Source organism: Pholcus phalangioides, unplaced genomic scaffold, assembly GCF_987345545.1.
Source record: "Pholcus phalangioides strain wild (caught in Gottingen) unplaced genomic scaffold, Ppha-v1.0 ptg000018l_1, whole genome shotgun sequence".
NCBI classification, from domain to species: Eukaryota; Metazoa; Arthropoda; class Arachnida; order Araneae; family Pholcidae; genus Pholcus; species Pholcus phalangioides.
The window spans coordinates 11,105,910-11,120,368 of NW_028301611.1; the positions used below are offsets into that span (position 1 = coordinate 11,105,910).

At 31.9% G+C, this 14,459-nt stretch overlaps 1 protein-coding gene across 6 annotated transcripts in view; it reads right to left on the reverse strand.

Moving 5' to 3' along the window:
* The window catches only part of LOC149071729 (potassium voltage-gated channel protein Shaker-like), a 432,235-nt gene that overhangs the window by 192,477 nt on the left and 225,299 nt on the right, over positions 1 to 14,459 (reverse strand). The window contains exon 1 of one of the 6 annotated variants that reach the window (XM_089248041.1): positions 8,931 to 9,674. The exons of the other annotated variants lie outside the window; for them this stretch is intronic. Coding sequence (XP_089104167.1) covers positions 8,931 to 8,986 — 56 coding nt within the window. The 5' untranslated portion in view covers positions 8,987 to 9,674. Of the gene's footprint in view, positions 1 to 8,930; positions 9,675 to 14,459 lie in introns of those variants that run through there. 6 annotated transcript variants of the gene reach the window in all.

The following is a 14,459-nucleotide window of genomic DNA, read 5'->3' on the forward strand; positions in this document are numbered from 1 at the left end:
TATCAATAATATAATTTGAAAGTAATATAATCAATTATAGTAGATTATGTGTTAATTCACATACTATAACTTATGAGTTGAAAATAATTCCAATCCCGGATTTCAATAAAGAATAAAAATTCAAGCATCCTTCGTTAAAAATACGTGGAAAAAACGGGACATTTCAACAAAAAAAGTCGGGATGGACATATACGTGAAAATACGGGAATATCCAGGGAGATATGGGACGTATGGTCACTCTCAATATAATTAAATCTTAAAAAATGGTTTCTTTGGCGTATAATCCGCGGATTAGCCTCAGAAAAATATGCTGCAACTCTTTTTCTGTAGCGAACCCTTCAATTATGTTAATATCCAAATTATGTTACGCTTAAAGAGTACGAATAGCGTCAGAACCTATGAGTAACCCAACACACGAATCGAAAATGCAAATATTTCAACAGGAAAGTAACATTGTAATGTTGCGTGGCGGCGTTTTTGTTGTGGGAACATGCGTCGTCAGGACGACTAGATGAGAGTGTAATGGTCCAATTTGAATATGCCAACAACAACTCCCAAGAGATCCGGTCTAAAAGGATTACTAAATTTCACGAGACTAGAATCAAATTATAAGAAACGCATACTTTCAATGAGTTTTGAAATTATTAAGGTCAAGGTTATCTTCAACTATCTACAATTGAATAATTCAGTACTGAATCGAGCATAATTTTGATTGATATTCAAATTATATATACTTTTTTATTCTTAAGAATTATTGCCAATACTGGCATTGTTTGACCCAGTGGCCCATGACCTCCGGACGAGAGTCCTGCCAGCCTTCCTCTTGCTGGAGGCCAGACGGGTTACTAGTTTAAAATTAAAGTACGGTACGCGCGGTCCCACATAGCAGCAAAATAATATAACATTTTCCCGAGTATATTCCACTTAATGGTTGCGGGGGTGCAACCTTCAGCCCGTGACCCAAATCTGGGCCGTCAAGGGAGTTCCATAAGGCCCGCGAAATGTGTAGGTAGAAAAGTATCAATATACCTACACACAACATAATATATACCTATGTTGATCATATTTCCAGGGTTTATGAAAAAGTTGTGACGGCCAAAACTACAGGAATTATTCTCTAAAATACGGATGACACGGTCACACTATACAGGGTGATTCAGAGAAACATCGCCAACCTCAAAGGGAATTTCAGGCCTACGATAACAACCGAAAATCACATAGAAACATAGTTGTGCAAACGCCATCCAGACCCGCAACAGAGAGTTGGTGCGTCACACACACACACTTTTAAAGAAATCCTTAACTCTGCAAGCATAAAATCACAATTCTGACAACACATAAATACGCTAAGGGTCACACACATACACTCATAACACACATTCCGGGAGATACCGATTCGTTAGAAATTCCGCAGAGAAATGTATGCGAGGTGCATGTGCGGTTGTAAGTAGTAGTAGCAAGCATGCAATCCCTGCGGAACTTCTAACGAATCGTTAGATGTCGGAATGTGTGTTCAGAGTGTATTTGTGGTTCCCCTGACGTATTTATGTCGTCAGAATTGCAACTTCGTGCTTGCTGAATTCGGGATTACCCTAATAGTGTGTGACGCAGCAACTCCCTGCAGCGGCTCCGGTTGGCATTTGCGCATCTACGTGCGCCCCAATGTGATTTTGGATGGTTATCGTATGCCCTTTAAGTTTGACGTGTTTCAGAATCACTCTGCATATAAATGTAAAACTTTTTGAACAACGAGTGGAAGAAATAGCGCATATCGGGCCTGCGGGATGAAAAGGTTATGCACCCCCTCCCCCGACATAAAAATTTACTCCCCCCCCCCATTTTTTCGTTGGTTTATTCTTGCGTCGCATTTATTGATTTACGTGTCTATTTATGATTTGCGGTTCTTTTACAGAGTAAGATATTTAGTCTGGGGAGCAGCAGACGAATCGTGAATATTCTGGGGAGCCGCAGATGAATCATGAACTTTTAAGGGAGCCGCGGGCGACAATAGTTTTGGAACTACTGCCTTAGATATTTCCGTGGCCTGGCCATTTCATTTACCGACCTATTATGGCTCTTCCTTCACTTTTTCTAACATGGTCTTAAAATATCTCAAGGCAGTATAATAAAAAAAATGGAAAATCATATTTTCCCGAACTTTGAAGCAAGAGAGGACATTTTAAACAGCCACGGCTCCATTCCATAGCACCTACTGTATTGGACACAGCGATGATCGGCTGAAGTTGGTTTTCTCAGGTACCCAACTTCGAGACCATCTCCCCGTTTAAAAATCCTGTCCCAGAGAGCAACAAACCTACAGTGGTACAAATATCCAATCATTTCGCTTCAAATGCTTTGGCATGAAAAATGTGCGTTCATGACCAAAAAATAAGGCAGAAAACAATGCGTAGCATGGTTAAATATGCGTTCATGGTACTGGAAAAAAAAACGACAAAGTAATACGGCAAGATATAACAGAAATGATACTGCAAAATATACAGCCAAATGCAAATCAAACGGCAGATTATACAGCCAAATGTAAATAAAACGGCAGAATATACCACTATACTACTGCTAAACCATACGTGCACCTCGTCCACATTCCTATGCGGAATTTATAACGAATCGCTGTACGTGTTGTGAACCCAACGTGAAGATTGTTATTGTGTAATGCTCGTCATGTGTAGTGCTGCCATCTGCCACCAGTCTTTCAAACCATGAGTGGAGTGCAATGAGTGAATAATTGTACCCTTGTAGGTATGTTTCTCTCTGTTGCGGGAGTTCTTAAAAGAGGAGATCGGCGCACGTTAACACGGCGCAAGTGCTACAGTAAAATACAATGTTGAGCACGGCACAGACTGATCGATATAAAACACGGTATTATAACAAATCGATTTTTCACGCGTGAATCGATTTCATTTACAGGTGGGAAAAAGACAAATTAATAAATTTTTATCTTCGATTTACTCGTATATCGCGATTAACCGAGAATTATTATTATTTTTTGTTATAAATGTGAAGACGATAAAATTGGCGATGATGTGGAAAAATGATCTTTTTAGTGATTATTATTATTATTATTGGCGATGTGTTCGGGTGATAATGATCTGTAAAAAGGGATGAAAAGCCATTTAACGTGAAATATTATCGTCTCCCGTCATCGATGTAATAACCCGTCGATTGTGATCGATTTCGGAGGCCTTTTCCCGTAACTTTCGTCATCGTTTTGGACACATTATGTTGATCATTATCTCATCGTTTTTGAATTTATTATCCGTAGGTGTATTATGTTTAAATTATCGAATTGCTTTTGAATAGAACCGAAATTGAGACAAATTTCTTTTTTCTCATAACTTGTATTGTAAATATTCTTGAGAAAATACAATTAAAATATATATTTCACGAAAAACAAAATCAAGAAAAATTACAAAAAATAAATTTTAAAAAATTGAATTTGTTTTTATAAACCAGAATAAATGATCATAGATTTATAATAATAATTACATTCTGAATTTGTGTTAATTTTGGAAATTCAAAATTTTCTTCAATTCGAAAATTATAAATTTCCATAAATTAAAGAAATATTTCTTTCATTGATTCTGATTTCTCATCGTTCATGGAATCCTGCATTTCTTCAAATTTGGAATTCGAAATTTTTATAAATTTGTGAAATTACAAATTTTCGTCAAAATATTCTGGAATTAAAAATTTCTATCAATATTCTTTAATTACAAATTTCCATCAGTTCCAGAATTTTTTCTTTCATTAATTCTGAATTTTTATGAATTCTAGAATTTTTCTTTCATTAATTCTCTTTAATTACAAATTTCCATTTTTTCCAGAATTTTTTCTTTCATTAATTCTGACTTTTCATCAATTCTGAACTTTTTTCATCAATTCTAGAATTTTACTTTCATTAATTCTGGAATTTCAAATTTCTATTATGTTCAAGAATTTTATCTTCATTAATTCTGAATTATCATCAATCCTGGAATCCTGAATTTTCCTCAATTTAGCAATTCTAAATTTCAACAATTTTTGAATTCAGAATTTTCATTAATCCTGAAATACTGAATTTTCATCAACCCTGAAATACTAAATTTTCATCAACCCTGAAAAACTAAATTTTCATCTATCCTGAAATACTAAATTTTCATCAATCCCGGAATACTAAATTTATATTAATCCTAGTATATTTATTTTTCTTCAATTTTTAAATTGAAGATTTTCCTCAATTTTGGAATTTGAAATTTTCCTCAATTTTGAAATTTGAAATTTTCGTCAATCCCAGAATTCGGAATTTCCATTAATTTTTGAAATATAAATTTCCATCAAATCTGGATTTCTAAATTTCCAGTATTTTATTGATCATTAATTTATAAATTATAATTTTATTCCATATTTGAATTTATTTAAATTTTATTTTATCTGTACATCATTCGTTTTTATTAAATTAAAAAAAAAAATTAAATACGAAATTTCGACTTGAAAATATTCTTTTTCTTTCAAGTTCTATTTTTGTTTTGTTTTGCGAAATGGTTTGTAATTTAAATTTCTTCTGAAATTTATTTTCGGATTTTTTTCAAAAATTTTTCTAAATAAAATGTGCATATATATGTCTTTCATTTCTCTCTCTCTTTCATTTTATTAAATTTTTTTTGCTTTTCTATATTCTTAATTTTTATACGATATAGTTTAGTGTTTATACGATTGCTACATCCAATGAATTTTCATCAATTTCGGAATTCTAAATTTTTATCGATTTTGGAATTCTAAATTTTTATCGATTTTGGAATTCTAAATTTTTATCGATTTTTAAATTCTAAATTGTTATCGATTTTGAAATTCTAAATTTTTATCGGTTTTGAAATTCTAAATTTTTATCGATTTTGGAATTCTAAATTTTTATCGATTTTGGAATTCTAAATTGTTATCGATTTTGAAATTCTAAATTGTTATCGATTTTGAAATTCTAAATTTTTATCGATTTTGAAATACTAAATTTTTATCGATTTTGAAATTCTAAATTTTTGTCGATTTTGGAGTTCTAAATTTAAATCAATTAAAGAATTATCAATTTCTATCAATCAAAATTATCAATTTCCATCAATTAGAGAATTATAAATTTCCATCAATTAGAGAATTATCAATTTCCATCAATTAGAGAATTATAAATTTCCATCAATTAGAGAATTATAAATTTCCATCAATTAGAGAATTATTAATTTCCATCAATTAGAGAATTATAAATTTCCATCAATTAGAGAATTATTAATTTCCATCAATTAGAGAATTATAAATTTCCATCAATTAGAGAATTATAAATTTCCATCAATTAGAGAATTATAAATTTCCATCAATTAGAGAATTATAAATTTCCATCAATTAGAGAATTATAAATTTCCATCAATTAGAGAATTATTAATTTCCATCAATTACAGAATTTTTTCTTTCATTTATTCTGAAATTTTAAAAATTCCAGAATTTTTCTATCATTAATTCCGAGTTTTCATCGATTCCAAAATTTCATTAATTCCAGAATTTTTTCTGGAATTGAATTCTATCCGACTTTATGAAAATGTAAAAATGTTTTATGATTTCAAAAAGATTTTTATGAAAAAAATATCCAAAAATTTCAAAATTAAAAAAAATATATTCTAAACTTATTCGGATAGTATCATCTTGTACAATCATTCATGTAAAAATCTCAAAAATCTTGATGGTTATGAAGTTCAGTGTTTTATGCGATTGCTATATACCTGCAATGAGTTATATATATAATATACTGAATGAATATCATAATATTTAATCAATTTCACAATTCTAAATTCCTATTAATTTCGGAATTATAAATTTCCATTAATTTCGGAATTATAAATTTCCATTAATTTCGGAACTATATATTTTCGTCAATCCTGGAATCCTGAATTTCCTGAATTCTGAAATTATATCCTGAATTTCCTGAATTCTGGAATTATAAGTTTTCATCAATTCCAGAATTTTTCCTTCACTAAGTCTAGTTTCTTAACTATAATTTGTAACTATAAATTTTTATCAATCCCAAAATCCTAAATTTTCCCCAATTTTGGAATCCTAAATTTTTGTCAATTACATTATAAATTTTCGTCAATCACATTATAAATTACATTATAAATTTTCGTCAATTACATTATAAATTATATTATAAATTTTCGTCAATTACATTATAAATTTTCGTCAATTACATTATAAATTTTCGTCAATTACATTATAAATTTTCGTCAATTACATTATAAATTTTCGTCAATTACATTATAAATTTTCGTCAATTACATTATAAATTTTCGTCAATTACATTATAAATTTTCGTCAATTACATTATAAATTACATTATAAATTTTCGTCAATTACATTATAAATTTTCGTCAATTACATTATAAATTACATCATAAATTTTCGTCAATTACATTATAAATTTTCGTCAATTACATTATAAATTACATTATAAATTTTCGTCAATTACATTATAAATTACATTATAAATTTTCGTCAATTACATTATAAATTACATTATAAATTTTTGTCAATTACATTATAAATTTTCGTCAATTACATTATAAATTACATTATAAATTTTTGTCAATTACATTATAAATTTTCGTCAATTACATTATAAATTACATTATAAATTTTTGTCAATTACATTATAAATTTTTGTCAATTACATTATAAATTTTTGTCAATTACATTATACATTTTTGTCAATTACATTATAAATTTTCGTCAATTACATTATAACTTTTCGTCAATTACATTATAAATTTTCGTCAATAACATTATAAATTTTCGTCAATTACATTATAAATTACATTATAAATTTTTGTCAATTACATTATAAATTTTTGTCAATTACATTATAAATTTTTGTCAATTACATTATAAATTTTTGTCAATTACATTATAAATTTTTGTCAATTACATTATAAATTTTCGTCAATTACATTATAAATTACATTATAAATTTTTGTCAATTACATTATAAATTTTCGTCAATTACATTATAAATTTTCGTCAATTACATTATAAATTTTCGTCAATTACATTATAAATTTTCGTCAATAACATTATAAATTTTCGTCAATTACATTATAAGTTTTCGTCCATTACATTATAAATTACATTATAAATTACATTAGAAATTTTCGTCAATTACATGATTATACATTTGCATTTTAAGTAAATACTTTTTTATTGCGCATGCGCAGGAAATACCAATTTCATTTGTTTCATTATATCGTTGCCAGATGTATAGTGCTGTAACGGTCCCGGGTTCGAAACCGAGAGAAAATATAGATAATATATTTTCCCCTAACGAGCTTGAGGCGACCACCGATAGACAGCGCCTTCATTTCCAACCCATCTCACTAATGGCAGTAAATTGTAATATAGCGATATGGCCAGAGTTGGTGTTTGGTGAAGTAGTAGATGTACAGTGCAACTTATATAAAAATTCCAGTTGAAATTGGCAAAAATTCAGAAAAATATCCGTGATACAGTGTGCTGTAATTGAAGTTACTTGCTTAAAGTAAAGGGATGAAAAGGGATTTCCCAATTGAATTCCACTTTTTAAATTCTGTGATATTTAAAGAAATAATTTTTCCGACTTTGTATCTTTTAGACATTCTGTAACATTCCATCATTTCCTCCATAAAATATTTGTATCTAATAAATTTAAATTCCAACTAATTTCTGTGCGAAAAAGAAAAACAAACTGAAACATATATTATGGTAAATGTGATAAATCGGTTACGGTTATTATGAATAATTATCAATCGTCTTGGTAAGTTTAATAAATTTATCACTTTTACTGACGAATATGCGTAATACCCACGCGTTCGATAAATACTGAAAAAAATATCAGTGTTGCCGGAGATTATGCATAATAACCAAGTGTCGTTGGTGAGTTTGACAAATACTTGAAATTTATCGCCTTGATCTGTGATTATGCGTAATGCCCTAATGTAGTTGGTGAATTCGATAAATACAAAAAAACAAAACAAATGAGTCCAGTATGTATGATGAATATAGTCGGACCCCGATATAACGATAACAAATTTTATGACAGTACTCTAATATAACGATAAAAAATTTCACAATATTGCCCCAATGTAACGATAACACATTTTACGATCGTATCCCGATATCATGATACAGTACATGCATGAATTATCACGTATACTACAGTTGAATCCCGTTTTAACGAATTCCGTTATAGCGAATATCTCGTTTTAACGAACAATTTTCAAATCCCCCAGATATGTTTACATAGCGACAATGCAAATACCCAGAAGTCCTTTATCAGGAAATTTCGTTGTAACAAAGTTATTTCTCTGGTCTCTTGGAGTTCGTTATAACTGGATTCGACCATATATCATCTAGTATATCATACGATTTATCATGTCTGTCAACGACGCGGCGATTGGGTATTATGCATAATCACCGGTAAACGTGATAATTTTTCCGTACTTATTAAATTTACCAACGACGCTTGGGTACTATGTGTACTTGGTCATTATAACCGGTGAAAGTGATAAATTTAGAGAAATTTATCAAATTTACTAACGACACTTTGATACTGTGCAGAACCACCGGTAAAAGTTATTGAGGGAAATATCTCAAACTTACCAAAATGCTTGATAAATATGCATAATAACCGCTTTATCACGTTTCCACCGTAACATTCATACACATATTGCTTCCGTTTGTAATTTAATTATCGTGGTTGTTAATCTCCAAAATATTCTGGCAGAGAAACAATAAGTACACGATTAATCGATACGCGAAAATGTAATAAATTTTCGAATATATTCTGAAAGAGAAATCGCCAAAAAATTTATAAATTGTTCGGCAAATTTCTGAGTATCATATATGAAGGTTTTCATTCCCCTTACCTGTAAGGTATGGCATTTCTGTTCTTATTCTCAAGTCCATTCTTGGCCACGGTCATCTTGACTACTGACTTTAATGATTATCCTTCAGGGCCGTATATATATCCTTGTTATTGTTATTATTGATAATAATAGTCTTGTATATAAAGCTTCTAAAAATATCTATGCTTCAAATATGCGCAGTATAATTTTTTTTTGGAAATTTTTTCGAAAGATATTCCGTTGAAAATATCTGTATATATAGCAATACAATAAATAAATATGTATACAATTTTAGGGGAAATATATTTGTTGAGGCAGTGATTGTCTTAAACAAAGGCCTTTTAATCTCTAAATATTCTCGTTAATAAAATTAACGGATATAGAAAATTAATGCCTGAATTGAAATTTTCGAAATTTTTTTTTTTTTGTAATTTTTACTTGAATTCTGCTGCAATGTTTCACGTCATTCAAGACGTGAACAAGAGCGATTAAGTAATTAATTAATTAATTTTTTTTTCTTGGTCCTTTTATCCGTAATCGGTCCTCATCCAATTTTTCTCTTAAATTTTATTTTTTGCCTCACAATTTTTTCTTCTCTTTTTTTTGGGGTTATTTATTTTTCTTTGTTTTGAATTTTGAAATTTATATTCGAATAATAGTATTAATTAATTATCTATGAATATCACTTACTCTTCTTAACCGAATTTTTTTGTATAACATACAAATTTTTTCAATGAATTTATTCATTCACGATTGTTGTTTGAAAATTTTATTATTTCAAGAGAGTCAATTTAAATAAAAGATATTATTAATTTTTTTTTTATTCTCATATATCCAAAAAAGTTATAATTTTTGTAGTTATAGAAAATTACAAAAATTTCAATTTTCAAAATTAAATTAATTGGTTTTTGTGAAAATTATAAAAAAAAAAGGAAACAAACAAAAAATATTTTTTGATATTTCTAATTTTTATTTGAATTACTTTTTAAATATCTAATTTTTTTTAAATTATTTCATTTAATTTATTTTTATTTAATTTGTCCTATTTGGTTTGTTACTTAATTGAATTTACTTAATTTACCATTTAATTTATTATCTAGTTTGATTTTTTTTAAATTATTTTCTTCAAGAATTCAGTATTTTTTGAGGAAAACAAATTTTTTTCCCCTCGATTTCGCAATTTTTTCACGGTAAACTTCACTTAGATGTCCAGGCTAGTCTATTCCATAGTCCAAGTCACTAATTCTTCACACAGTCACACACATTTTTCAATACAACTCCAGTCCAAAAATGTTCGTTTTGTATCTCTATACAGATCAAAGAATAACCTCTTAAAGGGCACTTCTCGGGGCAAAACGGTCACAACGAGGCAAATCAGGCATCCGGGATAGGATTGCTCATAATTTTCTTTACATTCCACCACACAAGAAAAACACGACACAAGAACCTATACAAGATCACATGAAGTCCATTGATTCCGATGCATCATATTATCCGACACCAAACCTCGGATACTTCAAGTCGAAACGTGTCACAAACATGGTCTTAGAGAGGGATTCACTGGACGGATATCCTTGCACACTGAGCTTCGTCTTTGAGTGAAATGCCGGAGGAAACACTAAAATGGGATAAGGAGAATGGGGGTGGGGGGGGGGGAGAGGAAAAAAAACCAGGACCGGAATTAGGGTTTCAGGAGTAATTCGAGACTAGGACAAGGTGAACTGGCGCCGGGTTTTACCGATCGCGGCCAGTCTAGTATCTAGGACTGCGGCCAAAAAATTCCCCTTACCAACGCGTCTGTAGCAACCAGCGGGCACTTCAAAGATAATATCCACTGTTTTATTTTTATTCCATTTTCTGGTAATGTCTGCAGAGATGCCATGCGTGATCCAGTTATTTCTCTCTTTTTTTCCTGTTGGAGAAAAGTCGCGTGAACGGATCACGTGATTTTGTTTCTTTCCCTCTCTTTCGTCCCGGGGCTGGACAACCCGGCGCTTAGAGGGAGGAAAAAAAAAAAAATTACGGTGGAGGGTAAAATGTTCCGGAGATTGCGTGACACAGGGTGGATATCGAACGAGTACGAGTATGAGGGAAGATTTAGCTCGCGACATAACATTTCTTTCCTCGTAATCCGCTTCGTGTAAAGTTACTTATCGGTACAGAGATAAATGGCGGATGAATAAGGAATGGTGACAGTGTATCGAGATCAAAAAAGAAGAAGAAGAAATAACAAAAACGGGACAAGAGATACATGGTCCCGTAGATTTTCCATTGTTATCATTCCGGACACACGTATAACTAGTTATCATTTTATGTTTGGTTACTAGAGTATTACAAGACCCATTAAGTTAGAGTGTACCTATACACTCTCTGGACAAATAAAAACGAATAAATTCGGTAATATCCAGGGCCCACTCTTAGCAGATGCGAGGGCCCAGGGCGAAATTAATTTCGGGTCTCCTTCACCCTGATTTTATAACTTTTGTGACGGGGGAGGGAATCGGCATTCAAAGATTCATGCGTTACCACAAAATATGCAGAGATGCTGAAAAATAGCAATTTACCAGTGAAAATTCAGAATAAATCAGAGAAAAAAAATCCCAGAATTGATTAAAATTCAGAATTAATGAGAGAAAAAGTTCTAGAATGGATGAAAGTTCTAGAATGGATGAAAGTTCTAGAATGGATGAAAGTTCAGAATCAATGAGAGAACAAATCCCCGAATTGATGAGAATTTAGAATTAATGAGGGAATAAAAAGTTCCGGAATTGAAATAATTCAGAATTAATGAGAGAAAAAAAATCACAGAATTGATCAAAATTCAGAATTAATGAGAGAAAATATCCCAGCAAATGGATATGAGTTCAGAATTAATTAGGGAAAAGAATCCCAGAAACGTCACATTTGCAGGTATCATAAGTAACCTACGATGCTATTCCAGATCACTCAATTAAGTGGCCCACGATGTCCTCAAGGTTGAGCACACACTTGGCGTATACTACTACTACTTTACCATACATGCACCTCGTACACATTTCTCTGAGAAATTTCTGACGAATTGGTGCATGCCGTAATTTGCGTGTATGTGTTGTAAACCTAAAGTAAAGTTTGTTTCTGCGTAATACTTGTTACGTGCGATTCTTCCATTTCTCATCATTTTTTCCAACTATGCGTGAATTGTAATGATTGAATAACTGTACATTATGTCTGTTGCTCTCTGTGGCGAGACTTTAACGGGGAGATGCGCTCGCGTTTGCGACTCGAAGTTGGGAAACTTGCTGTACGCTGTATAAAGTTATGCTGTTAAGCAAAAAAAAAAAAAAAACAACTAAAAACTCAATAAAACAACACCTATGACGCCATGCTCTGATGTGCAGCCACTCTGAAGAAATAATAAATTTCGGTCGGACATTTCAGGGGAAAAAAAAACCCTAACTGTAGTTATTCGAACGTTGCAGCGCCTTCAGGCTGAAGAGAGATACCACTTTAACGGTATAAGTTTTGAATTTTGATGTCCACACTTTGAGTCCCTCTACAAGCTTTCGACAGATATCTCTGGTGTATGTGACATCACTGACGGTTGGTAAAAAAAAGAAAAAGATCGTATCACTTCAGAGCGAACTCCATTCTTTTGCTTTTTACTACCACCCGTTGAGTGCTCCGATATCCAGCGACTCCACCGTGATGCAATATTCATGCCCTGAAGAGTGTGTCACATGAATGTTTTTTTTATTTCTGCGCAGCCCGCTCTGAAATGTTATATAATTCTCACACGGTGGCTTATCGAGGAGAAATTGAACGTTTGTAACACTTGTGAGAGTTTTCAAAGAACTATTTCGAGATTTTGCGTGAGAGGATACCGTCTCTACAACCTGATTGCCATATGATGCAACCGACAGAGAAAATGCAGCATCATGAATAAAACCTTGAATTAATGCGGAATTTGAAATATACAAACGGTGAAAATGTTTTGGGCGATTTCTTAAAATTCTGCATTTTTTAAAGGATTATGTGGTGGGCCCAGAAGCCAATCAGTGTAAGTCTATTTTTTGAAAATCACTTTCGTATTGTAAGTGCTTCTCCATTGTTAAAACTTTCAGTTGCCACAGCATTCAAGTCGTTGTCTTTTTATATTGCAGTAGCAGATAGCGTCATTTATACTGACTACGGAATGTGGTGATGTTTTGTATATGTTCCTTTTATCTAATTTTTTATGTTTTTTGACTCGCAGTGATTGATGTCTGAGGGCTCCTTATGTGAGTAAGGGACAGTAATGATGCTCTGCGGATTCAGCTATTCTGTAAGCCGATGTGAGGTCGTCGATGTGTTCGTAGCTACCACATGTGTAGGCTTTTTACTCCCAGACCAGATACACGGGAATGTGGGTTAGTTAATGATAATAATTGACGGGGGAATTTAACGGAGCATTTCAACCCAGGCCTGAAGGTCATTTTCTCCTCTCTTGCGGTCACGTTTTCAGAGCTTCCCGATTTCACTGATGGCTTCGTTGGGTTGGAATTCACCTTAATAGGAAAGAGTCTGGGAAGTTTCCGATTGGCTAAGGCCAGGTTTTTTTCTCCCTAACCAGGTGGGCGGGAATGTGGGTTAGTTGATTATATTAACAATAGTGTAGACGTGGAATTACCCAATTCTGATTTGATAGAATTTAAATTCTGATTTGATAGAATTTAAATTCTGATTTGATAGAATTTAAATTCTGATTTGATAGAATTTTAATTCTGATTTGATAGAATTTTAATTCTGATTTGATAGAATTTTAATTCTGATTTGATGGCATTTCGATTGACACTAAATCACAGGGTAAATTAAAATGTGTGCAAATGAACGCCAGGAGCTTGGGTAATAATACAATTTTTTTAGAAACTATGATAGCTGTGGAAGGCCTTGACCTTGTAGTCATTAAGGAATCTTGGGTAAGCGATGGGGTTGAATCTTTCTTACACATCTCAGGATACGATACTTTTTTTAGGAATAGATCTGGCAGGAAAGGGGGGGCGAAGTCTTGATTTACATGAAATCATGTTTGCAGGTTCGAGAGTGTAAAAGACAGAGTAGTGATATTGGAACTACATGGGTTGAACTTGGAAAAAAAAAGCGTCATGAGCTTATGCTAGGAGTTTGTCATATTACACCTGATGAGGATCCGAACTACGTCTTCAAACTTCATGAGGAATTTTCCTTCATATTGTGTAAGCATAGGAGGGTTCCTATATAAGGCGATTTCAGTTACCTGGATATCAATTAGGAGAACCTATTGACTAGAGATCAAATTGAGAAACGCTCTCTCAATTTGGTGCTCGATAATTTCTTCTATCAGCAGGTATCAGAAACTACTAGGGGGGTACACTTCTATCTTGTATTTCGTTATCACTAGTTCCGAAGATCTTGTTAAGCATGTTTCAGGGAGGGTATAACATTTTTTCCAGTCATCACCATGTAGTTAGTTTTGTGTGTAACTTTTCTTCCAGTAAATTTGATAACAGAAGAATTATTCCTTGCTTTCGTAGAACCAACTTTGATCGTTTGGGA